Genomic DNA, 25,287 nt, shown 5'->3' on the forward strand with positions numbered 1-25,287 from the left:
GGACATTCTCACTCCTCTGAGAGCCGCAGGGTCCTCACCCCACAGTACTGGGATATCTGGACCCCACTTCCCAGCAGTGGACAACAAGACACCCATCCTCAAGGGGCACTAAAATTATGTTCTTTCATCCTCCCTGAAAAGTGAAAAGAAACCAGGCCAGGAGCTCAAAGAGAAACTAACAAATTTATTAAATTTACCAAAGAATATAGTACAGGAAAAAATATCAGAACTGGAAAGGTCCGTGGAGATCAACTGGTCTGAACCCTGGTTCAGGAGCTGCACGAAGAAATCAGAAGACCGTCACACAGACAAAGCCAGAACGTGATGTGCAGACACCCAGACTTAAGGCTTCCGGTCTTGAGCACAATAGAACCTACAGACTTCTGGGTCCTATAGCATCACATTCTGATGCTTTCCTCTTTCTTGAGGCTACAGGAAGAGCCCTGAAGGGCACACTATGAGTAACAGGGTCAACTGGAGCCAGGACAACAGACCCACAAGGAAGCAGAGGGGTGCACGGGGGTTAGGTGAATTCTGCAATTCTCCCCAAGAATTCTGATCGTCCTCTTCCCCCAAACATACAATGTCTCAGGGCAAATATACTTGTCTTCCTGAGGTGCCAATCAGGTGTGGAGGAGGAAGGAAAAGAAGTAGAGGAAAGAGAGAGAAAGGTTTATAACAGTGTTGTTCTGAAACGAAGTCCTGTGGGAACACTCTCCTCCCAGTGCCAAGAAAATCCAAACACTGCAGGAGGGTATAGAACTGTGGTACTGAATCCGTTGTGAGATAGAAGCAGAAATGCCAATAACTTAGCAAAATAAATACAATGAGAGTTTCACTGACATTGATGTAACCCAGTGAAATTAGTTTTTCGGCTTTGAGTCGGTCAAGATGACTAAGGTGCACCTTGTACTGCACCTTAGGGGAATCCCTAAGAGATGCTGGGAGTCGTCACAGTGGAGAAGTCACACTAACTAACTGTGGCCCTGCACAATCTTCTGCTCAAAGCTACTCCCGGAGTGCATGTTCTCCTCCCCCCAAAACAGGGACTGGCCCGTCAGGGCTGAGGGAACCTGCTGTCTCTCTTTCTGAAAAAGACCCAGGTCAGCATGAGCAGAGGGTGGAGCCAGTAGGAAAAGTTTGTTGCTAAGAATCGAGCTGTGTTTTGGGAAGGAACTTCATTTCCCCAGGACACTCTCCAATCACTGTGGACATCTGCGTCTCCATCTTCCAGGGCTGAGGCCAATCTTGTCATCTCTTCACTTCCGACTGGATGAGGGCCTAGGGCAGCTGAACTCCTGGCTACAAGGAAGGGAGGCTCTGCTAAGATAAAGCCAGTAACTACAGGGATAAGGGTGGGGCCCTGGCTCCTGCCAGCAGGATATTGTCCGCCAAGGGCTGCAGTGTCCAGAGGAGGCGCTCATCCTCCATCCACCCAGCAGGCCGAGGACAGGAGTCTGGAGCCAGGGCACACAAACCCCACGCCCGGAGGGCAGCCAGGGACCCGGTCAGGAGGTCAAAGTCGGTGCTAACAGCCTACAGGGGTGACGAGCTTCCCCAGCAACAGCAGCATCCGTCTCCTCAGCTCAGGTTTCCACCACCCGGATGAGAGGCATGGGCTTGGGGCTGGGGGGCTTGGCTATCCGAACGCTGAAAAGAAATTTGGAAACATGAGTCCTGTGTTGTTGCCTACCCTTCACAGGGCCACCCCTCCGTGTCCTACTCTGGAATTGTACACTTCAGGGCTGCCTGAGCTCTTGGGTTCCAAACGCTCTGAAACAGTCACGGTCAGTGACATCCAAGGGAAGGCCTGGGGGTGGGACTCGTCTGCGGGCAGGGCTGATGAGGGAGCAATTAAACAACTGTGAAGTGGGTGTGGCTGTGATTCTTGTTTTTTTCAAAGTCTTGAACCTTTTTGTGAATTTCTTGAGGCAAAAAAAGGCCTCTTCCTGGAAATGCGCACATACTACACATGCATGATTTTTGGACACACTTTCAGAGGGTCCATAGGCCTCCGTTAGCTGTTGGTGGGCCTCCTGGGGAAGTGGTAGCATGCTCTGGCCTAGCCTGGTGAGAGAATGGTTTGGGTAGAGAGTGGGGCAGGTCAGAGGCTGAGATAAACTTGGATTTAAAAGAGCCATGGCCTTGGCATCAGCACGAAAGGTTTGCCACAGCTCTCTCCTTCGCTTGCTCCTCGGCCCCACTGCACACACACCCGCTTACCTGCCCAGGTTCTCGGTCTTGGCCCAGGTCTGGGTGCTGAAGTTGGCGTGACTGACTTGTTTCTCTATCAGGTGTTCCAGCCGGTCATGCATCTCTAAATTCTGCACCACGAGTTCTGAGGTTACAATTGGCCTTCTGGCTTTCCTTTGTCACATTTAACTGCTCATCCGGTCTCTCTGCCTCCGTGCCTGCACTGCTGTCACCCTCTGCCCCAACCATGGTGCCTCTGCCAGGACACCCTTGCCCCTCGTCCCCCAGTAGCTGCGGCAGCCCCACCCTGAGAAGTGTTCTCTCAACAGTTCTGTGAGACACCGTTCATTCCTGTACATCTAATTTCCTGGAGTTAGCTGAGTTATTTATATGCCCTTAATAATACGCTATTCCATAAAGTACTCTTAGGTCATATTTTAAATGTATTTTATCTCCAACTCTAGACTAACAACTCCCTGAGGATCAACAGCCCCATCTCCCACTTCTTTGTATCTCCCTGGCCACAAGGAAATTTCACACGTGGCTGCAAAGCAATGTTTAGGTAGTTAATGGACAGGAGGGACCCTGAGGTAAGGTGGAAATCAGCTGAGGAACAACTCATTCGCTAATCGAGCCCATTGCCTTGGCCATGGGAGACTCCACCTCTACGGAATGCCTTCTCCTTCAAAGTCCAGCTCTGTGGTCAGCTCCTCTGCTAAGCCCACAGGCAGAATTAAGGACTCGCCTCCATAGTTCCAGGGCACGGGGCTTGTGCCATGATGACACAGCTCTTCAGAGCTGGGGACAGGTCTTACCACTGGTAGCAGCCCCCTGAGGTTCTCAGACAATGTTCACCCAGCTGAACTGAAGATCAACCAGCCATCCCAGACACTCACTTCTGAGCAGCAGTTAGACAAGTTGAGGTCCCTGCTCACCAGAACCTCTCCCTGCCTCATGCCCCGTCTTCTCTTTGGGAGCCTGCTCCCTCCCCAGCGCACGCACCTCTGCTTCCAGGTAGGCTATTTTCTCCTTCAGCTCCTGGATGGTGCTGTCCTTTGACTGGATCACAGCCTTTGAATTCTGGAGCTGCGAAGATATGGGAGACACCTGAGCTCATTTTGCAATGACTCATTCACGCTCATGGAACTTCACCCTGCTGCCAGGAAGCCAGCAGAGACTAAAGGCCAAGTGTGCACCACTCACATGCCTTGCTTAGCTTTTCTGTAGAAGCCTCATTTCAGTCAGTATCAAACTCTGGACTATCCCAGGTGTGAGGGTAAGAGGTGAGAGGGAAACACCACCCTGATAATCCCAAATAACAGATGATTCCAAAACCATTTCATTTGATTTTGGGAAATACAACTTTTTTATTCATTTAAGAAGTAGTTATTGAGTGCTTACTATATGATAGACTCTGTTCTGGACAATGGGAAACAGTAGTGAACAAAACAGAAAAACCCAGCTGACACGCAGCAAACACGCCCCGCCGCTTCGGGGTCGTCAATTCTCAAAGCAATTCTGCAAGCCGGCATTTCCTGAGTATGCGACCCTTGAGCACAGGTGGGGGGAAGCAGAAAATCTGCTATGCGGTGCAGGGTTGATAATCTGCACACAGACAAGTGAGTTTATTGTGACTTAGTATAAGAATACAAGTCACACTCCCCAGGTGAATAAATAGAAGCGTAGACTGGACAGGGAAACAGGGCTAACTCAATGCAGTGACTTCAGAGGGGCAACCATGGCAGGGGGGATCTGACCCTGCTTACCTGCTCTATCATTTGCCTGACTTTCCGCTGCTGGCTCTTTAGCATGTCGTCCAAGTGGTGGATCTTCTCCCGCAATGCAGCCACATCCTTTTCCAGGTTAGCGGCCCTGGGGATACAGAGCTGAAGACTAAGGCAAGGGGTAAAGATGCTTTGTCTCTCCAGTCCTAGGAAGAGGCTTGGGCTCAGGGCTTCCATGTAGTGTGATTCCCTCTGCCAATTCCCCAGTGGTTTGCCCTAAGATGGGGGGGGCACATTAGAACACCACAATGGAGGCATCACTAGAGGCCCTGTGGTCCGAATGAGGAGAAGGCGGCTCAGAAAGGTGAGACGTGGTCATTCTGGAGAGCTTCATCGGGCAGAACTAGAACCCTAGGTCGGTGTTCCAGGGAAGTGGTTCTGACGCAAACGCAGGAAGACTGTCTCAGTGTTAAAGTTGTCAGAAGTGGTCTGCCTTGTGTGTAGGGAGCTCCTCACTCCTCAAAGAATCGGGCAGGAGCTGGGACTGTGACACCCGCCACAATCAAGCTGGTGGCAGGATTTTTTATCAAGAGGGAGATCAGATTTGAGGACCCTTAAAGCCTTTTCACACAAGTCTGTTTTGAAGTCTCCTGATTCCTAGACACCGCTGTCTCCTTTTCATCTCCAAAGCGAACTGGGCCAAAATCCCCAAAGGTCAGGTGGCTGGGGAGAGTGTCCTGGAGTTCAAGACCTCTGAAGAATTCTGGTACCCATTACTCTCCAGTTTCACCAGAGGAGGAAGCAGCCATGTGCCTGCCGTTAGAAGGTGAGGGGGTGGGGTACAAATGAAATCTCAGCACCCTGACCTCCTCCCTAAGATTCGGATGCTTCCACCCTCAGCTCCCCAGTAACCTCTCACTCTCCTTTCATTTAGAAAATCGACACTGGTGATGCACAGCTACCACCAGCCATGCCCAAGCCTCGGTTTTAGACTGTCTGCCTTTTCTCTTTCTCCTGTTCATTCCTCCCTGTCACTTGCCCATGAGCACCCACTTTTAAGGAACAGGGAGTGTGAGTAATTTAGAGCAATTCTTGCTGTGAAGTCTGGTCAGAAAGGGGGCTCTATGTCCGCACTCTCCACGCCAGACAGGCATGGATCGTGGTTATCCCGAAGGGGAGAAAATGCTCCCGGCAGACTGAGGGGCCCAAGAAGGCAAGGATGATGCCATGTCTGTTCATCGCTGAAATTCCTTAGAAGGCCTTCTAGGTCATGTCTGTTGAACTTGAAAAGGTCCAATTGATACAATAAAAGTCAGATCCAATATGCCGGTGTTAAATTTGATCTACCATTTGAGATCTTATTTGTCAATTGCCAAGGGCATAAAGAACTTCCTAATTCTTGAAGGTCCAGAATGTCCCAATATTTGCTCTGTAGGTCTCACTGGTCTGGGGCCTCTGATCCCCTCTGACCAGAGGGAACGTGCAAAACCTTCTAACCTCGAAGTGGAAAGGGTCTCAGAAATTCCCTATACGCTAACAGGAGGTTCTCGGTGTCTGAGCTGCTTCACGCGAAAGGAAGATCGTTATCTCTTCGCAAACCTGCTAACTGTATTTTTCATCAGCACAACTGGTGAGGAAGTTACTGGATCTTACTTTCAAATAGTGTACAGTCAGTTGTTGTTTTGAGGGGGAGGAAACTGGTGTTACAATCCTGCACCCACATCCAGGGGAACAACCTGTGGGATGATGCGCTGCCACGGCAGATGCTTTTCCAGCTCTTGACCTTGGCTCTTAAAAGAAAACCCTTTTCTCAAAGTTATTACTCCATGGACAATGAACTCCCCAGAGATGGCAGCTCCCCAAACAGTATCTCCCTGGGCGGGGCCCGAGCCTGAGCAGACACACTGACTCAGAGCTGGAGGATCTGACGCCAGCACTGGCCTCTTCCCCAGGGCTGGCCACCCTGAGAGCTGCAGGCTGCATGGCCTGCCCTGCCCTCCCTGCACCCCAGCTGCATGGCAAACAGGGCTTTTACTTTTCTTGTTCTGCCTGGCAGTCAGCATTCTTGCTCCGAAGTTCCTCCAGGACCGTCTCCCCTTCCCTGACCTTCTCCAGTAAGGCTTGATGTTCCTAGAGGAGCCAAAGGAAAGAAAATCTAGAATAAGGAGATGGCAACAGGTTCTGTATTCAGGGTGAGGTGGCCACTAGAGCCGGGGCTCAGCCCCTGCCGGGCCTGGGACAGCTGCCAGAGAGCAGCAGGCCAAGCTGGTTTGATGGGGTGCCCTCCCCTGTCGGAGAGAACCCTTCCCACCCTCCACACACAGAAACTTCCCAGCCTCACCCAGCTGCCCAGATGGAGAGCCTGGCCCTGCATCACCCGGGCCCACCTGCCAACTGTGGCTACAATCCCTCAGAAACCAGGCAGAGTGGCTCCCTAGGAATAGTTCGAAAGCCCATAAAGGGCAGCTGTATAAGAATCCAGCCAAAACGGAAATGGGCTCAACTCCAGTTAGCAAGGGCTGGAGCTAGGTGACAGAAAGGCCTTTCCTTCCTTAAAGGCTAAAAGATACTAGGTGTGCCGTGAAGCGTCTGTTTCTGGAGAGTCTGTGCAAGTGTCTCGGTCGACCCGGGCTGCCCCAGCCCGGAGTCTGCGCTCTGAAGAACAAGGCTCCCCGTTACCGTCTCCATCCCGAGCAGGTGCCTCTGCAGCTCTCCGACCTCCATCTCTTTCTGTTCTGCTCTGTCCTCCGCTCTCTGGAGGGCCAAGTGACTCTGCTCTGCTTCTCTCTGGTACCTGCTGAGTGTGACCTAAGAGAAGATGGAGATGTATAAAACAGGGGACAAAAAGACCAAGTGGACAAAAACCTTACAAAAGAACCTAGGAACCGAGGCACGGTGATGGGAGGAGGGGGACAACCCTGATGAGCATGAGGCCACCTCCCACCCACTGTCCTAGGACCACTTCGGGGACTAGCCCACTAACTCCATTTCTGGGGTTCACTGACACACAGTTGGCTGAGCTCTACTTTAGAGTGACACCTGGGAAATAAGCACCATTTTCCAATGGCTGACTTCTTCAACATGCCCACAGGTCCTCTAACGCCACCCAAAGTCACCCAACACTGTGGTTTTCAGGTCTGAGAATCCAGGAGAGGATATCTCCATACCACTGCTTCTGTTCCCCAACGCTTCCTCACCCTCCCTTCAAGCCATACTGCAGCCTGCACACGAAGGCCAGAGGTACTAAGCACCAGGAATAATCTGGTTTTTTATTTAAGATGACAAACTAATGTGGAAAGGATGGAAGCAGAATTTTAGAATGAAAAGAAAGTAGGAATTTGCTTTCTTTCCTCCCACATGCATTTTGCCAAACCCTAATTATCCTTCAGGTCTTGGCTTAGACACCCCTGCTTCCAGGGAGCCGCCGAGCCTGGGCGAGACACCCAGTGAGGACACACCGCCCTCCCCTCGTAGAGAGCAGATTTTGCCCAGGCACTCATGTGCACCCCCTAGCATGAGCTTCGTGATGGCCAAGACCTTGAGCACCATTACATTTCCAGAGTTCAGCACAGCACCCCTCACATAATCACTGCTCAGTAAAATCACTACTGGAATTGATGTTCATCTAGTCCAACCCTCTCCTTTCCCACCTAAAGGCCAGATGACCTCTTCCAGGTTACACAGCTAGGACCCAGTTACTCCACCATCCATTTCAATAGCTCCCCGGTTACCCCAGACTGACTCCCCAGTCAGTTAAGAGAACTCGGGTAACCTCTGGAAAGCATGACCAGCCCTGGGAAATGGAACACCAGCAGCCAGTTTGTCCAGCTCCTCCTGAAGTCAGATCAGGGAGGAGAAAGCAAAATGCAGGATGACGTGGGATGGGACATGTCCCTGCTGCACACGGGCCCTATCCAGAGCAGACTCACTGCTAATCCTTCCTGACAGCCAGCAGCCAGTAGAACGAGAAACCGGGCTTAATGGCAGGTTGTTTTCATGGTAATTGACAACCTTGCCCTTCCTACCCCCAGGTTCAGAAAAGTAGACCAGAGTCTAATTCATTAGGAGAGACTGACTATCCCGCATGAGCCAGGAACAGGCCAGCCCCATGGGCAGGAACTTAAAAACAAGGCCTCTCCCGCTCACTCTGACCAGTGCAGCTCAGTGAATCGGGTGCCATCCTGCAAACAGGAAGGTCACCTATGGGATTCCTGAGTTGTGGGCCCGGTCCCTGGTTGGGGGATCCATGTTTCTCTCTTCTCCTTCTCTCTCCCTTCCCCTCTCTCTAAAGATAAAGAAATAAAATCTTTTAAAAAACTTTCTCATTTCTGTACATAAACACTGTGCCCAGGTTGGTGCCTGCTCAGGGCATAGCGTTATCAGGCCCAGGACCCTCCCACCCCACTGTCAGATCTCGAAGGAGAAAGAAAACCAGCATGCTCCCCTGCTGAGTCTGTCCCTGTAACTCTAGCCAACCGGCCTTAGAAACCTCTTCATCACAAGAGAGTATGCCAACCTACCCAAACAGTGGCACCAACCCAAGAAGTACCTCCTGTTTGCTGGTGGGTGCTGTGTGCCATGGGGTTAGAGGGCAGCCCCTTCTAAGAAACTGCGGGCATGTGGCTAAAGCGGTCAGGGGCCTTCTAGCCGCTGGATCTCACTCAGGACGCTTTTGCTTAAGCTTTGAAACCCAGGGCTAACACAGCCCTCTGTGTGAGGCCGAAACCGGCGAGGACTTCACAACGCCTCTCAGTGCAGAAACTGCTCTGCAAAGTGCACAGTCTGGTCAGCACTGCAGCCTCAGCCCCCCTTCCTCCTGCTCCACTCCAAGAAAGCAGCGAACAGCTGGTCACCGAACTAACACATCACCAGGCACGTTACCCAAATTGTGGTATCTGAATACATGCGGCAAAGCGCTTTATTGCACAGCTGCTTTGTTCTGAGACCAAACTAATCTCAGCACTGCCCTAAGTCCAAACTATTTGGGAGAGGAAAACCTGCTTGTTAAACTGATCGCTAAGAAAAATACAGGGCATCTTACATTTCTACAAACCCGTTAGAGTAATAAATATGTACATATTATTATCAAACTCAATCCACACAGGAAGCATGTTTCACGACCACTTTTTTACAAAAGTTGAAACTGGTGCTTAGAGAGAGGTTAACCCCTTGCTCCAATGATGCTTCAGCTGGACCAGAGGCAGTCAGTTGTTCTCAGTGCCCTTCTTGCTCCCCCGCAGTCCACCCCTCAGATCCCCCCGTCTCATGAAAAAGAGTCTGGGTGGCCTTCCTCTTTCCACCCGCCCTCGCATGTCTGGGCAGGCCGTAATCCTACCATTACACAATGACGTAAACACCTCACATGTGGACGGTCAATCTCACATAGGGTAGTCACAAAAACGACCCAGTATTTGCCCAAAGTTCCTCAGGTTATACTCAAAGAACTTTCTGGAAAGTATGAAAGACCTCACACACTTTTAATAGCAGGGGGCTTTCACTTTCTATTTATAGACCTGTATTTGAAAAATCTTCTGTAATAACCTAGTATTACTTTTATAATAATAATGAGATATTCATTCAAGATCACAAAGCTTTGTATAAGGTCAAGACTACAGCCAAAGTCCTCCCACTCCATGGGCACAGTTCTTTCTACGACCACAAAGATTTGCCCACACATCCAGTCTACGTCGACGAGGAGCCCACCTCATGCAGGTCTCATGCCAGGTGCTGGGGTTGCAGTTATGAGCCCGATAGCTACTGTCCTTGCCTACATGGTGCCAAGATCTCAGTAACTCTTGCCATGGCTCTTAGTGAATGAGCTTCTGAATGACCTGGACCCCAGACCAGCACCGCTGCTCAACCTCAGCAGAGCAGAGAACCAAGAGCTGCCCTTTGAACTAGGGGCTAGTCTTGGACAGCAAACATGGTAGGTAAGTGTCCAGGAGAGGGAGAAGCAGACAGCAAGTGCCCCAGGCTTCAAAGCTAACCTTTCCAGTTGATGGCACTCGGCCAGAAAGACATTAAGTCCATACCGAGAAAGTTGCTGGTGCCTGTACCCAGCAGCCCAACCCTTGGGGCACCTTCTCCCCAAATCCCAAATCTCACCTCAAAACCCACACGTTCTGACTGGTGCTGCCGCTCGGCCTCCTGCAGCTTGGCAAGCAAGTCCCGCACAGTCTTCCTCAAGCTGTCGACATCGTCGCTTACATAGATGTCCACCTACAGCCAGAGCAAAGAAGGGAGGGGGAAGCCCCTGCGCTTGTGACTCGGTACGAGAAGATGCTCCCCCAACACACACTCATCTGCACCATCTTGTCCAGACCACCCTCACAAAAGAATTCACATCACACAAGGGGTGAGTCAGTCTAAGGCCCCCAGGAGTTCTGAGTCATCCATGGAACACTCTTTCTCCATACCCTAAAAAAGTCAACTAGCCTCCTATCGTTTGACTGATTATTTTAGGACACAGTAATTTTTATATGTGTATCAACTGACGGACAGCTGTGTTTATGCCGCCCTCACGTGTGCGTCCTGTCTCCATCAGACAAGCTCTCTGGGAGCAGATACCTGGTTCCTCTCTGGACCACAGTTTCCTGAGGCAAGGACTGCGCCACACCCATCGCAAGGGGCAAGTCCCAGAGGTGCAGCCTTCGTTGTTCTCTGTGCCTAGCACAGATCGGTAGACCAAGGGTTACTGATGGATGGGCAGGTTTAGGGCAAAGGCACCCTATAAGCCCCGGAATCTGAATCCTTGGAGGAAAAGGTGTCTCAGTGATTTTACTGTACGTCTCTCCCGCAGACACACCCAAGTGTGGGTGAGCTGGCGTGTAAGGTCTCGCCCCATCTCTGCAGCACAAGTACGAGACACCTCAGTTGCCAGCTCCTGTGAGTCTGACAAAAACTGCTCCCCAGCTTGCACTGTGGGAAGCAGCAGCACCGTCAAAGCAAAGCACAGTTGGGAGGAGGGCGGACGGGTCCCAGCTGTGGCATTATTACTGGGTCCCATGGGCCTTCATTTCTCTACCTGTGAATCAGTCAGAAGACTCCTCGCCACACCCTACCTTACAAGGCTGCCTCAAAAACAAGATAATATCTGGTAGGACTTGGACCTCGTGAGAAGAAACAGGCTGAATAGATACCAAGTGTCATTATAACTTGTTGCCAATAGCATATTTACCAACTACGGTGACTCAGAGGAAGGGAAAAAATCCAAGCTGCACCTCGGATGTGAGTGCCAGAATCACAACACTCCAAACCCAGCGCTCAGCAAGCGGTATCTGCTCAGCTGCCCACAGCAGGGCCTAAGCTGAGCAGCAGGTGAGAGCAATTTAAATAGCTCCCGGAGCAGAATTATTACGTGTTTAGTTCAAATGGAGTTCTCAGAAGATTCAACGACATGGGAAATTTTCATGAAGAGAAAACTTTAAAAAAGGGAACTGGAAAACTTTATATGTAGGAGTTAGAAACAACCAACTAGATTTTAACAAAGCAAGGTGAGCGGATCTAAACATATGATGTCAGGTAAAAAGAAAAAACAAACAGCACAAGTCCATCATGAAAACTGAAAACACATTTACTAGGCATCTTTGAATCATGTATTGAACATATCAGAGTGCGAACAGCCATGGAAGGAAATACTTTGCTGTCATTCAAAAGCATGAGGTGGATCTACCTGTACTAACACGACAAGAAAGCTGTATTGCAAGTAACGAATTACTGTTTATCATGACCTGATATTTGTGAAAAGTACACATATATTATACACACACTCACACATGGTACATGTGTATGGTACACACATGCTCCTACACACATGTGCATAACACACGTGTGATATTTAAATGTGGTCATCTGTGTTTTTTAAACACTCTAGAACAGTGGTCCCCAACGTTTTTGGCACCAGGCACTGGTTTTTCCACAGACTGGTGGGGAGGGGGGCAGAAGGCAGAGCTCAGGCAAGCTTCCCTCACAGCCTGGGGCCTAGCAGGCCATGGACCGGTACCAGTCCTCAGCCTAGAGGCTGGGGACCCCTGTTCTAGAACATTGGTACTCACCTTCGGCTAAACATTACAATAACCTGAAGAGCATGTAAAAGTCCTGATGCCCGGGTCACATCTCAGACCAATTAAATTACAATCTCTAGAGATGAAACACACATCATGTCCTTTAAAGCTCCCAAGGTCATTCCAACAGACAGTTAAGACCGAGAAGCACTGCTCTAGAAGGATCCACACATTTCAACCTGTTAACAGTAGACACTTCCGAGGAGTGGGATTGAGGAAGAAGTTGTTCTGGTTTGTATGTTTCTCCATTGTTTCAATTTTCACAGCAAGTAAGTGCTACTCTTACACGTAGTGAGAGAGAGAAACCAATACGTAAGGGGGTCGGGGAGGAAGGCATCTTGCCTCCTGGCCAAGCAGCTGTTCGCACTGTTTTCCTTGTCACCTGTCTCAGGTGGGCTGCTGTACAGGGTCGTGGGGCTCGGACTAAAACCATTTGGCTTCTCTAGCACCATCTTTTCAAAAAATAATCAATAAAATGGTAGTTAAAACAATCCCAGGCAACAGACTTCTAAACATTCTTCTAAGATCTCAAATCATAGATAGATAGACAGACAGATAAGGAGATTGAGGAGAGCAGAGAAGAGGAAGAGGAGGAAAGGGAAAAGGAAGAGGGGGAAAAAGGCTCCGGGTGTTGTGTGGGAAAACGGAAAGGAGAGACGTGGAGAAAGGTGTGCCACCTTCAGGAGGAACAGTCTAGCCTTGTAGGGAGGATGGAGGAAACTTCAGGTTAAAACCTTTCAACAGACTGGAAAATATGCAGGCCCACTCCTTGCAGCTCAGGGAGTATAAGCAGCTGCCTGCCACAAACAAAGATGCTCCCATGCCCCTTAGGGATCCTGGCAAGGTTTGACACAGCATACATCAAAAGGGGAAGCAGCACTTGCCGAGATTCTTTCCAACCCCAAACCTGATGATTCATCCTATGAATTCCGGCTGTGCACACAAGAGGCCTGGACTTTAGGCCATTCTCCGGGTTTTTCAGTCACCTGACGAAGCACCTCGTACCAACCAGATGTGAGCTCAGGCAGTGAAAGTCCCACCTTCAGCCAAAGCAAAATACATTAGGGGGTCTCAGCCACACAGCCAGTGCACACCCAAGCCAAGGAGAAACTTGGCTGGCACTAGGTTCTAGGTCATGCTTCCCCTCAGGATAATGAGGGCAGGGGCTGATGGGAAAGACCACCCCACCCAAACCACACGCAAGTGAAGAGACAACTCAGAATCTAATGGGGGATGAGGATCAAGTCATGGAAGAGACAGTTCTACTTTCCTGAGGACATTTCTGTCCTTAAATTTTAGAAAAGCTGACAAGAGGATCCCAGGAGTGTCTACCCCAAGAAGTCTTCTCCAATTAGTTCAGTTGAATAAACATTTACTGGTGACTTTCTGCACCCCAGCCTCTGTGCTGTGTGTGGGGATGCAAAGACGGGTGAACCCTAACCTCGAGGAGCTTTCCCTCTCAGTGCAGAAGCAACAACATACGCAGATAAATAACCGACAGGGACCAGGACTTCCAATTCACACTCCAGGTGTTACCCAGACCAGGTAAGATTGACTTGGTGACTGTCAGCTTTGTAAGACTCTGTATGACAAGACGATGCCTCACAGGACCCTTAGAGATAACAGGTTCTGCCAGTAACTGAACAATACTTTACTTATATAAATCCAATTTTTGGACAGTGTTTTAGGAACAGGCGTCCTATCCATGGGCTGAGGTTCGTGCACGCCACTGCCCCTCTGCTGGCCTCTGCTGGCTCGCCTTCACACGGCTGAGAGTGCTCGCAGAAGGCAGCATCACCTAGATTCTCTCCTTTCCTGGCAGTGGTGTTAGATTAGGCACCCATGGGATGACACGCACAACCCCACCTCCTCCATAGCGACCCAACCAAGGACCATTTCCTATTACCTGCATCTCCTGTCGATGGAGAGACTCTCCTAGATCTCTGTCAAGCTTACTACTTATATCCTCCCGTAGCTTCCGCAGGCAGTTCCTGGCCTGGGAGGGGAGGACAAGGAGCTTCAGCTTTGGGATAGGGAAGGAGAGCACATCAACTCACCCACCTTTGCTTCCATCCCCAGCTATATCCCTAGGAGTCAGGCGCTGTTCTAGGCACTGGCTGAGGGAAGGAGGTCCCCAGTCCCTCCTGCACAAACAACAAAATAAGCAAAACCCCTGCCCCGGGGTTCTTGCTAGGGAGACACACAACACAAAAGACAAATAAGGAACACATGTAGTATGTTATACGGCAACAGGGTGAGGGTTAGAACAAGCTGGGAAAGCGAAGCTGGCAATTTCAGATAGAATGGCTGGGGAATAGTGCTGGACACATAGTATTTAATAAGCTTTGAGGATTAATGGATGGGTCAGAAATTATATTTAACACATGATAGGGCACAGTGGCACTTTGGAGATATGAAGGGAGCAAATCAGAACCCACAAAAGAAGGGAGACAAAAAAGGTGGGAGACAAAAAAATGGGAGTTGGAGAAATGACAAAGGTCATTTCCACAGAGAGAAAGGGTGCCCACCTCCTGGATGTACTGGACCTCACTCTTCAGCTGGTTAATACTCTTCTCGTGGGTCATCTTGTCTCCAGACCTCCCCTTCAAGTACACCTGCAGAAAGGAAAACAAGACTCTCCAGTTGAGAAAACTCCAGTTAAAACATCCCACAAGGGCAGCCTCACTCACTGCGGGCCGGAGGGTGAATCGTTGCCACCTGTCTGGGTGGCAACTTGGTGATTCAGATGAGAAGACTCACAACTATATTCACTCTTCCACCTACCAAATCCACTTCTGAAAATTTATCCTAATGGAATAAATTTGGCAAAACTGGCAAAACTTTTACACGCACACAAATTCACGGAAAGAGGGTTATAAAGGGAATTTATACATTTTTTTCTGTATACCATCCTTGAATCTTTTATAATTGAGAAAAGGTTTCTTTATTATTTGTGTTATAAAAGGACATGTTATTAAGTTAATAACAGGTTCAGCAAAATATTATTTATGACTGCAAAAAGAGAAACAGACAAATGTCTAACAATGGGGGATTACGTAAATAAACTATGGTATCCCTATAGTAGAATACCATGAAGCCGTTAGAATGCCAGATGGACACAGATATTATAAACTACAATTCAATTGGTGGAAGGGCAAGCAAATTATAGAATAAAGTATATAATACAATTATATTTTTTGAAAAAAAATACGTATGTATAGAAAAAAGTCTGAGAGGCTATATAATAAAGCATTTGTTAACAGTGATTATATTGATAGAATTATTGGGTAGTTTAATTTTTTAAGGGCCATGCAATGACTTTGAGTAAGAAAAATAAATTAATTAAAGGCACCTAAATATTTGCTGTGATTATGTACATAAGAATACCCAAAGGAATTCACTAAAAACCTACTAGAACAAATAAAGGGATGCAGAAAGGTTGTCGGATACCAGACCAATACACAAAAATTAACTCCAGTTGTGTTTCTACACACTAGCAATGAACAATCCAAAAATGAAGTTAAGAAAACAATTCTATTTACAATAGCAACAACGACAAAAAAGGCTTAGTGAATTAAACAAAGTTTAGATTTGTATTCTGAAAATTATAAAACATTGTTGAAAGAAATAAAAGATCTTAAAAAATGAACTAACATCTTATTTTCATGGATTGGAAAGTAATATTGTTAAGACAAAAATATCCCCCCAATCCATCTACAGATTCAACACAGTTCCTGTCAAAATCTAAGCTGGCTTCCTTGCAGTAACTAACAAACATCCAAAATTCATGTGGAAATACAAAGGGCTCTGAACAGCTAAAACAATCTTGAAAAAGAATAAAATTATTACAAAGCCACAGAAATCAGAGTGAGTGGGATTGGCATAGGAATAGACATGTAGATCAATAGACTACAATCGAGAATCCAGAAATAATAACAGTACAGTAAAAATACACTCAACTGACTTTGACAAGGGTGACTAGACAATTCAATGGGAAAGAACAGTCTTTTCAACAAATGATGTTTGTAAAAAGAGATCCACGTGCAAAAGAACGAAGTTGGACCCCCCTCATCACACCATCCAAAAATTAACCCATCATGAGTCACAGACCTATTTATAAGAGCTAAAACTATAATTTTTTTAACAGAGAAATAAATCTTTGTGGCCTTGGGTTAGCCAAAGTCTTCTTAGATACACCACCAAAAGTGACACACACACACACACACACACACACACACACACAAATCATATTTCAACAAATTAAAAACTTTTATTTCAAAGGAACAAAATGTAAAAAGAAAATGTAAAAAGAAATACCACAAAATAGAAAAATATTTTAATATAATATTCCAAAATCATATATCTGATAAGGGTCTAGCATTATAAAGAACATCTTTATGTAATCTTTGTTCCACCTCAACAATTAGAACCAACTGAATTTTTACACAGGCATAGGATTTGAGAAAATATTTCTCAAAAAAAGCATACAAATGGGAAGTGAGCATATGAAAAAATGTCATTAGAGAAATGCAAGTTACAACCACAGCAAGATACCACTTCACAGCCTTTAGGATGGCTGTAATCAAAAGAGGGATAATAACAAGTGTTGGTGAGGATGCAGACAAACTGGAACCCTCATACATGGCTGGAGTGAATGTTCAACGAAGCAGGTGCTTTGGGAAAAATCCGGTAGTTCCTCAAAAGAACAAATGTAGAGTCACCACATGACCTAGCAATTCCACTCCTACATATACACCAAGAGAACTGAAAACACGTTCACATGAATATTCAACTAGCATATGAATATTCATAATAGACAGAAAGTAGAAACTACCAGTATTCAAATGCCCACCAATTAATGGATGGGTAACAAAATATGATATAGATAGCCATGTAAGGGAATATTATCACCCATTAAAAGGAATAAATATTGACATATATTATAACATGGCTGAACCTTGAAAACATGTTAAATGAAAGAAGCCAGGCACAAAAGGACACATATTGTATGATTCCATTTACACGAAATGTCTAGAAGAGGCAAATCCCTACAGACAGAAAGTGGATGGGTGATTGCCAGGAGCTGGAGGAATGACCAAAAATGTCTTGGTATTAATAGTGGTGTTGGTTGCTCAACTCTGAATATATTAAAACCCACTAAACTGTATACTTTAACTAAGTTGATTGTATGGTATGTAAACTGTCCTTCAAAAAGCTGTTTTTTTAAAAGAAATCCCAACACGTGTTTTAATTTTAAAAACTAAGTTTCATGAACACATCTCCCAGTTGTCTCCATAACCTCAGCACCGAAACATGCACCGTGGATAGACACCTAGACAGGCTACCCCGCCCATCCCCCAAGCCTGGGGCCAGGTCACACCAAAGTCAGTACAGGTAGACTGTGGTCTCCTGTTCAGATTTTTCCAGGAGATAGGAACTAGCATCACAGGTCTGGTTCTCCTCTCTCCGTTTCGCAAAGTCAGCTGCTCCCTCTCACATGCAGTAGGGAGAAAGACTGAAGGGAGAAAAGGTGGAGGTGAACTAAGCTTACCTTAATGATTTCCTCATGTCCATCGCTGGACTCCACCAGCTCTGAGGCCAGAGAATGACTGGTTGAGTAGCCAGACACTGCACAGGTCTCTCTGCCCACCTGGGAGAGGGAGAGAGAGAGAAAAGTGGCTCAGGAATCGTATGACAAGCATGGAACTTCTGCACCTGGACCTTTGCAGAAATCCTCTCCTCTAAAGACTCGAAGAAGTCATCAGACATTTCCTCCAAAAATTCATTTCAGAGCCTGTACCAAAAGCCACACAGCAGCAAGAACGCCAGACACAGAAAATTAGTAGAAATTGCAGGCTAGTTTTAATTTTGGTGGGAGTCTCCCCATCCTCCAAAGCAGTGCACCATGCTGAGGTCAGCTGGGTGCGCCTGAAAAGAAATGCTCCCCAACAGCAACAGAGACAGCTCCCAGCAGCGCTGGGATGGGGGTCGACGCAGGGAAGGCGATCTGGCGAAGGAGAGGAGGCCACCTCACCAGAAACCTCCATATCTCCTGGGCTACGTGTTCAAGTTCATCTCCTGTCAGTTCACTCTGGAGAGTCAATCTGAGAATGTCCACGCTGCCCTAATAATAACAACGACGGCAACAATAACCTTTAGTCCACTACTGGCACAGGTGCACTTTCGCCAGCCCTGTGGAGTGGGCCTTATGACTGCCATTTCACAGCCAAGGAAGTCTGAGGTCTGGAGAGGTGACGTTAGTTTGCCCAAGGTCTGGCCACTCCTGGGTGGCAGGACGTCTGGGGCCTCTTTACACTGACCAGAGACCACAGAGCACCCTGCTCCATGCGGCTCCAGAGGGACGACCCTGGTCCCGGGGGCAGAAAGCACGTTGCATGGGCTCCCCTTCCCCAGCCCTGGAGAGGGCACCCGACTGGTCAGCCCCGACCCAGGATGTCCACGCCTGACAGCCACCCAGGAAGTTACTGATGTACTTCACAAGACTGGGATTCTTTCCTGAATCAAACTGTAGGAAGGTACCTGAATCCAAACCCCTATTTGTATGAGCCACACGGAAATAATCCAAATGAAAGCAGGCAAGACAATAGGTATTTATCTAGAGATCAGCCCGATCTCATAGGAAGAAGCAGATTTTCTTTTAGAACTCAAAGGAGGTCTGAGAACCACCTTGTGGGGACAACAGAAAACCTGAGGGAAAAACCATTCGGTAAGAGGGAAAGTTGGGGCTGGAGATCTGGGGACATAATGCCATTGAGAGACGGTCAGCAGGCAGAATGAACCCAACCCTGCCTAAAACCTGTGTTGTGTGTCCAGGTAGATGAGAGGCTTGGCCACTCGGGGCCTCCAGTTCCAACCAGAAAAATCAGAGGATGTACTAAGTGTCCCTAAGGACTCTTCCACCTTCGAAACCGGCACTGTGAGGGCATGAAGGGGAGTCCACACTCCGGGCAATAAAGAGCAGGGATTGGGAAAGGGGAGCCCACGCAAAGGGGAGCTACCCAGGGATAAAAGTGACCTGAGGTCTTCTGGTCGTCCCCTGCCTTGAAACACAGGAACGTAAATACCATCTTAGCCTCGACAGATTTAGAGGCACCCTGTTAACCTTCCAAATGTCTGCAGGAAGGAAACGAGAAGGAAAAAATGGAGTCTGCCCAAGGAGATGGGAGAGTTTCCGTGGGTGAGCAACAGTCCTTACACAGGGAAGAGCAACTTGGAGAAGAGATCAGCCTCTGTGGTCAGACACCTGACTCTCAGCGTCCTCACTGTAGAATGAGAATACCGCCATCCACCTGAGGGTTGCCTCTGACAATATTTTATTTTATTATATTTTAGTTAATCTGGTGATAAACTGAAAATGTGTGAAAGCTGTTCTCTGCCACAGAAGATAGAGGTCCTTGAATATCAGCCTCCTCCCACTTCTTGGAATAAACCCAAATTTAGGAAAGACCACAAAGACACTCCCACACGACCCTTAAGCTTTCCCAATGCTGGCAACATAGCTGGTTCTACAAAAGCATTTAATTACTGCAAATAAAAGCCAGCTCTCCATGTGGCCCTGAGGGCTGCCCCCGGTCTGGGCCAATCTGCCTCTTCTGCTGGGGCTCCTCAGTGCGCCCCTGCCAGTGTGTGCCTCCCGACCCCAGGGACTTGGCCCTCCTCGCCCCCTTTGCGTCGTCACATGGCCTTTCTTCCAGTTTTCAGCTGGGGCATCGGCAAGGCCCTCAGGAGTTCACATTCAAAGGCCACATCTTCCACGATGCTTCCTCCCTCCCTGAGCTCACAGGGCCTCCTGTGGCACCTGCCTCTGCCTCTTAGCTATTTGTGTTCCATGAGCAACTGCCCCTTCTGTTAACCCCTCGTGGGTGGCCCAAGGCACAGTGAGTGCTCCATGGCAGCTAGATCAAGTGAACATTACAAAAGAAAAGAGAGAAAATGATTTCAAAAGGGCCCGAGTGGCTGCCAACGTTTCCACAGGACACAGGCATGCACTTTGATTAAAATGCCGTCTCCTCACACCTGGGAAAAACTGGGGCAGCGGAGCCCGTACATGAGTGTTTATGGCGGCTTTATTCCTAATACTCTAAAACTAGAAACAACCCAGATATCCTTTGGTAGGTGAATGGTTATACAAACCGTGCTACATCCCTATCATGGAATACTTACCAATAAGACTGTTAATTACTTTTAGCCCTGGCTGGGGCGGCTCTGTGGAATGAGTGCCAGCCTGCGAACCAGGTCCCTGGTTGGGGGTGTGTAAGAGGCAACCACACGTTGATGTTTCTCTCCCTCTTTTTCTCCCTCCCTTCCCCTCTCCAAAAATAAATAAATAAAATCTTTTCTTTTAAAGTATGAACTACTTTTAATAAAAGGGACAAATTCCTGATACATGCAACAACAATCTCCAGAGAATTATGCTAAGTGAAGGACGCCAATCACAAGTGGTTACACGCTGTAGAGTTCCATTTCAGTAAGATTCTTGAAATCCCACAGAAATGGGAACAGAGCAGTGGTTGCCAGGAGTTAAGGAGAAGACAGGGTAGGAAGGAGGTGGGTGTAGCTCTGCAATGGCACCCGAAGGGACGTTGCCTGAGGGATATACTCTGTATGTTAACTGTATTGATATCACTATCCTGGTGGTGACAATGTATATAGTTTTGCAAGATGTCACCACTGAAGAAAACTAAGTAATGGGTATAGGAGATCCCTATTATTTCTTACAACTGCATCTACAATTACCTGGGAAAAAAAGAATTAATATTTTCAGGGACAAAAATTTAAAAATATAACAAAGAAAATAAATACTGATAATCCCTACTACCCCAAAATAGCCACTCTTAAAATGTTAGTGTTCTTTAAATTTTTCTTTAATTTTGTATTATATTTTACTGATTATGCCATTACAGTTGTCCTATTGCCCCCTTCATTCCCCTCCACCCTGCACACCCCTCACCCACCATTTCCCCCCTTTAGTTTATGTCCACATGTCTCAAGTTCTTTAGATTCTATATTTCCCATAGTATTCCTGTCCTCCCCGCTGTCTATTTTCTACCTACCATCTATGCTACTTATTCTCTGTACCTTCTCCCCCCTTCTCCTCCTCCCACTCCCCTGTTGCTAACCCTCCATGTGATCTCCATTTCTACGGTTCCACTCCTGATCTAGCTGTCTTCTTAGTTTGCTTTTGTTTTAGGTGTGGTTGTTAATAACTGTGAGTTTGCTGTCCTTTCACTGTTCATATTTTTTATCTTCTTTTTCTTAGGTAAGTCCCTTCAACATTTCATATAATAAGGGCTTGGTGATGATGAACTCCTTGAATTTGATCTTATCTGAGAAGCACTTTATCTGCCCTTCCATTCTAAATGAAAGCTTTGCTAGATAGAGCAATCTTGGATGTAGGTCCTTGCCTTTCATGACTTGGAATACTTCCTTCCAACCCCTTCTTGCCTATAACGTCTCTTTTGAGAAATCAGCTGACAGTCTGATGGGAACTCCTTTGTAGGTGACTGTCCCCTTATCTCTTGCTGCTTCTAGGATTCTCTCCTTCATTTTAATCTTGGCTAATGTAATTATGATGTGCCTTGGTGTGTTCCTTCTTGGATCCAACTTCTTTGGGACTCTCTGAGCTTCCTGGACTTCCTGGAAGTCTATTTCCTTTGCCAGACTGGGAAAGTTCTCCTTTATTATTTGTTCAAATAAGTCTTCCACTCATGACTGTTCCTCTTCCCCTTCTGGTACCCCTATAATTTGGATGTTGGAACGTTTAAAGATGTCCTGGAGGTTCCTAAGCCTCTCCTCATTTTTTTGAATTCTTGTTTCCTCATTCTGATTTGGTTGAATGTTTCCTTCTTCTTTCTGGTCCACTCCCTTGATTTCAGTCTCAGTTTTCTTCCCATCACTATTGGTTCCCTGTGCATTATGCTTCATTTCACTTAGTGTAGCCTTCATTTCTCATCTAATTTGTGACTAAAATCAACCAGTTCTGTGAGCATCCTGATCACCAGTGTATTGAACTGTGCATCTGATAGGTTATCTCTTGGTTGCTTAAAAGTATTGGCTCTGAGGCTTTGATTTGTTCTTCTGATTGAGCCATTTTTGGTCTGTTCACACCTGTTACATATGAGGGGCGAAGCCTTAGGTGTTCACCAGGGCAGGGCAACCCAGGTCTCTGGGTTGTGATGTTGTATGTAGGGGTGGGATCAGAGAGGGAGCAATGGCATTTGTTCCACTCTGTCTTGGATTTCAGTCCCCTCTGCCTCTTCCCACAAGCAAACTGGGCCCTTCTGGTGCCAGTTCCAACGTTGGTGGGCTTGTGTATATTCTAGAACCCTGTGGGTTTCTCCAACAAATTCCCCCATGAGGCTGGGGGCCTCTCCCAGAACCTCAACCCCCGAAAGTTTTCCAGCTGGTGCTTTTAGGCTTTATTTCTCGTCACTGGGGCCCTGGGTTGTGGAGTTTGTCTCACTGCTCATTTTTTGCCTGGTGTATCTGCGAGTGAATGTGTGTCCACAGTCAGCCAACCACCCTGTGCGTCTCTCTGGGTTTGCTGGTTTCCTCCCCGCCCCTGCGTGGCCAACCACCGCCTTTTCCTGCTGTCACCCCTCTCCACCAGCCGCCGACTCCGCCCCCCCTTACCGGTCTGGATGAATGGTTCCTTGTTGTCAGCCTTCAGTACAGTTCAATTTTCTGTCTGTTCTGGTTGTGGGTTTTTGTTTTAAGATTTTATTTATTTATCTTTTAGAGGAGAAGGGAAGGAGAGAAGTATCAATGCATGGTTGCCTCTCGTGAGTCCCCTGCTGGGAACTGGCCTGCAACCCAGGCATGTGCCCTGACTGGGAATTGAACCGCAATCATGTGGTTCGCAGGCCCCAGCTCAATCCACTGAGCTACACCAGCCAGGGCTCTAGTTGTGTTTTTGTTTCTAAATCTTTGTTGTCCTTAAATTTGGTTGTGCAAGGAGGTACAGTATTTCCACCTATGCCTCCATCTTGGCCAGGAGTCCAAGAGTTTCTTATATGCTTATAGATTAATGTAAAAATGCCTTGTTATGAAAAAGATGTATATTAACTCCTACCTCATACCATATATGAATATCAACCCAAATGGATTGCTCAGTTAAATGTAAAAAGCACAACAATAAAGGTTTTACAGGAACATACAGAACATCTTTATGACCTTGACACAGGCACCGGTTTTCTTAAACGTGGCACAAAAACTCCTCTCCAGAAAATAAACGGGACTAATATTAAAATCTGAAACTTTTGTTCATCAAAAGACGCCACTAAGAGAGTACATGGCAACCACAGAGCAGAAGATATTCATTCTGCATTTATCTAACAAAGGATATTCAGAATATAAAAAGAAGGTCCAACAAGACAAAAAATAAAAATAAAGCTAAATACAATGTGGTATCCTGGACTGAATCCTGGATCAGAAAAAGGACATTAGTAGAAAGCTGATGAAACCTAAATAAAGGCTATAATTTAGTCAGTACTGTGTCAGCATCAATGCATTAATTTCTTAGTTATGACGTACAGATCATGGTTATTATACAAGATGTTAACACCGGGGAAAACTAGGTGAAGAACATACAAGAATGTCCTGTACTATCTTTGCAATTTTTCTGTAAATCTAAAATTATTCCAAAATCTAAAAAAATGTATTTTAAAAAAGAAAGAGAAAAAAGGGTGGGGGAGGGAAAGAGAGAAAAAGAGCAAAAGCATGCACCCAACAAAGAAAGGGGCAGAAAAACCCTTAATAAACACAGCACCCAAGAGGGTGTCTGAATGGTCAATTGAAGTAACAAAAGGGTTCAACCTCACTGGTCATCACATCAGAAAACCAGCACTGCAAAGGAAAACCACAAATACTCATCAGTCTGAAAATAAACAACCTCCTGTGTTGGGGGGTTTGGAATCATCGAAATGCACACACTGGCAGTGGGACCCTGGAAAATATTCTGAAGTTGAACATACGCGTGCCCGCTAACACAGCAGTTCAACTCCTAGCTATCACCCACCTGTTTCCCACAGAAACATACACTAGTACGGTCACAATAGCATTTTAGTGACTCAAAACTAGAAATGGCCATCAGAAATAGACTGACTGGATGACTGTCCACAGCCACACAATGGAATGTCGCACCCAAAAATAACAAGCACGCAACAGAGAAAAGCTCACAGATATATTAAGCAAAAGAATTCAGATGCAAAACTACAGTATATGATTCCACAAATATAGAAAATATAAAGACAGGCAAAACTAACACTCCCTTTAGAGGTCAGGAGCACAGCCCCCCTTCGGGGTGGAGGGCAGGTGATGCCAGTAAGGGGACAAGCGGGGCTGCCTGCTGCTGGTCCTGGCGTGTTTCTTACCCGGGAGCTGGGTAACGTTTATGCAAACCGCTTGACTGTGAATGTATGGTACATGCACTTTTATGGATGCACATTATTGTTAAATAGGATGTTTTTTTAAAAGGCAAACAAAATAAAAAAACTCCTAATTGTGGCACTGAAGTCCTCTCATTGTCTATACCACATAAAGTCTTGGCTCCCACCAGTACCCCACCTGTACCCTACTCCCTAACTTTCCTAAACTTTCCTAACCCAGTTGTAGAAAGGCACCCAACCAAAGTTCTCCTTCTGTTCATCAGTCTTCTCACGCAATACATGCTCCCGCCACCCTGCTGGTGCACACACAGTTTCCTCCCTCAGGGTCGCCCTCCCTTCCTTTGCCTCCTTGGAAAATTCCCACTCAGCCTTCAAGGCTTAGCTCAGGCATCCTTTCTCTGAGGGTCCTATTTCAGGACCCCTAAGACAGAGCCTGCTCCCTGTGCACCACACATCCTACGCTATTTTTATTTTTTGATTTTAGGAAGAGGAAGGGAGGGGGAGAGAGACAGACATCAGTTTGTGGTTCCACTTATGTATTCATTGGTTGTTTCTTGTATGTGCCCCAACCAGGGATCGAACCCACAACTTTAGCATCTTAGGACAACGCTCTAATCAACTGAGCTACCTGGCCAAGGCCTACACATCCTACACTGACCCACCCCCATTCCTCCATAACTACGTGTTCATTCATCTCCCCCAATAAAATCATGAGCTCCATGACAACACCGAGAGCCTACTTCGCATGTGCCTGGCCTAGAGTGGTTGAACCCCCTGGCCTAGGTGCTCAAAAAATGTGTTGCATGAACTGGGGTCAGGCATTTCCTCAATTCCCTCTTTTTTGAGAAACTCAGACTGCTCCAAGTAGAGAAGCAGTACGAAAAACTGAAGAAAAAAAAA

The 25,287-nt window shown here is 47.1% G+C and overlaps 1 protein-coding gene across 4 annotated transcripts in view; it reads right to left on the minus strand.

The window, feature by feature from the left end:
- Nucleotides 1-885: 885 nt before the first annotated feature.
- Nucleotides 886-25,287, minus strand: part of TUFT1 (tuftelin 1) — a 34,177-nt gene continuing 9,775 nt past the window's right edge. The window contains exons 2-12 of one of the 4 annotated variants that reach the window (XM_037060372.1): nt 17,532-17,630; nt 14,509-14,595; nt 13,887-13,976; nt 12,369-12,432; nt 10,023-10,138; nt 6,597-6,725; nt 5,953-6,047; nt 3,960-4,065; nt 3,196-3,279; nt 2,224-2,324; nt 886-1,650 (exon numbers count right to left, since the gene is read on the minus strand). In XM_037060372.1, coding sequence (XP_036916267.1) covers nt 1,587-1,650; nt 2,224-2,324; nt 3,196-3,279; nt 3,960-4,065; nt 5,953-6,047; nt 6,597-6,725; nt 10,023-10,138; nt 12,369-12,432; nt 13,887-13,976; nt 14,509-14,595; nt 17,532-17,630 — 1,035 coding nt within the window. In that variant the 3' untranslated portion in view covers nt 886-1,586. The remainder of the gene's footprint in view (nt 1,651-2,223; nt 2,325-3,195; nt 3,280-3,959; nt 4,066-5,952; nt 6,048-6,596; nt 6,726-10,022; nt 10,139-12,368; nt 12,433-13,886; nt 13,977-14,508; nt 14,596-17,531; nt 17,631-25,287) is intronic. The other 3 variants (XM_037060374.1, XM_037060373.1, XM_037060375.1) reach the window with 3 other exon arrangements.

The sequence above is a fragment of the Sturnira hondurensis genome, unplaced genomic scaffold (assembly GCF_014824575.4).
Source record: "Sturnira hondurensis isolate 20B ecotype Veracruz unplaced genomic scaffold, ASM1482457v3 Scaffold0011744, whole genome shotgun sequence".
NCBI classification, from domain to species: domain Eukaryota; kingdom Metazoa; phylum Chordata; class Mammalia; order Chiroptera; family Phyllostomidae; genus Sturnira; species Sturnira hondurensis.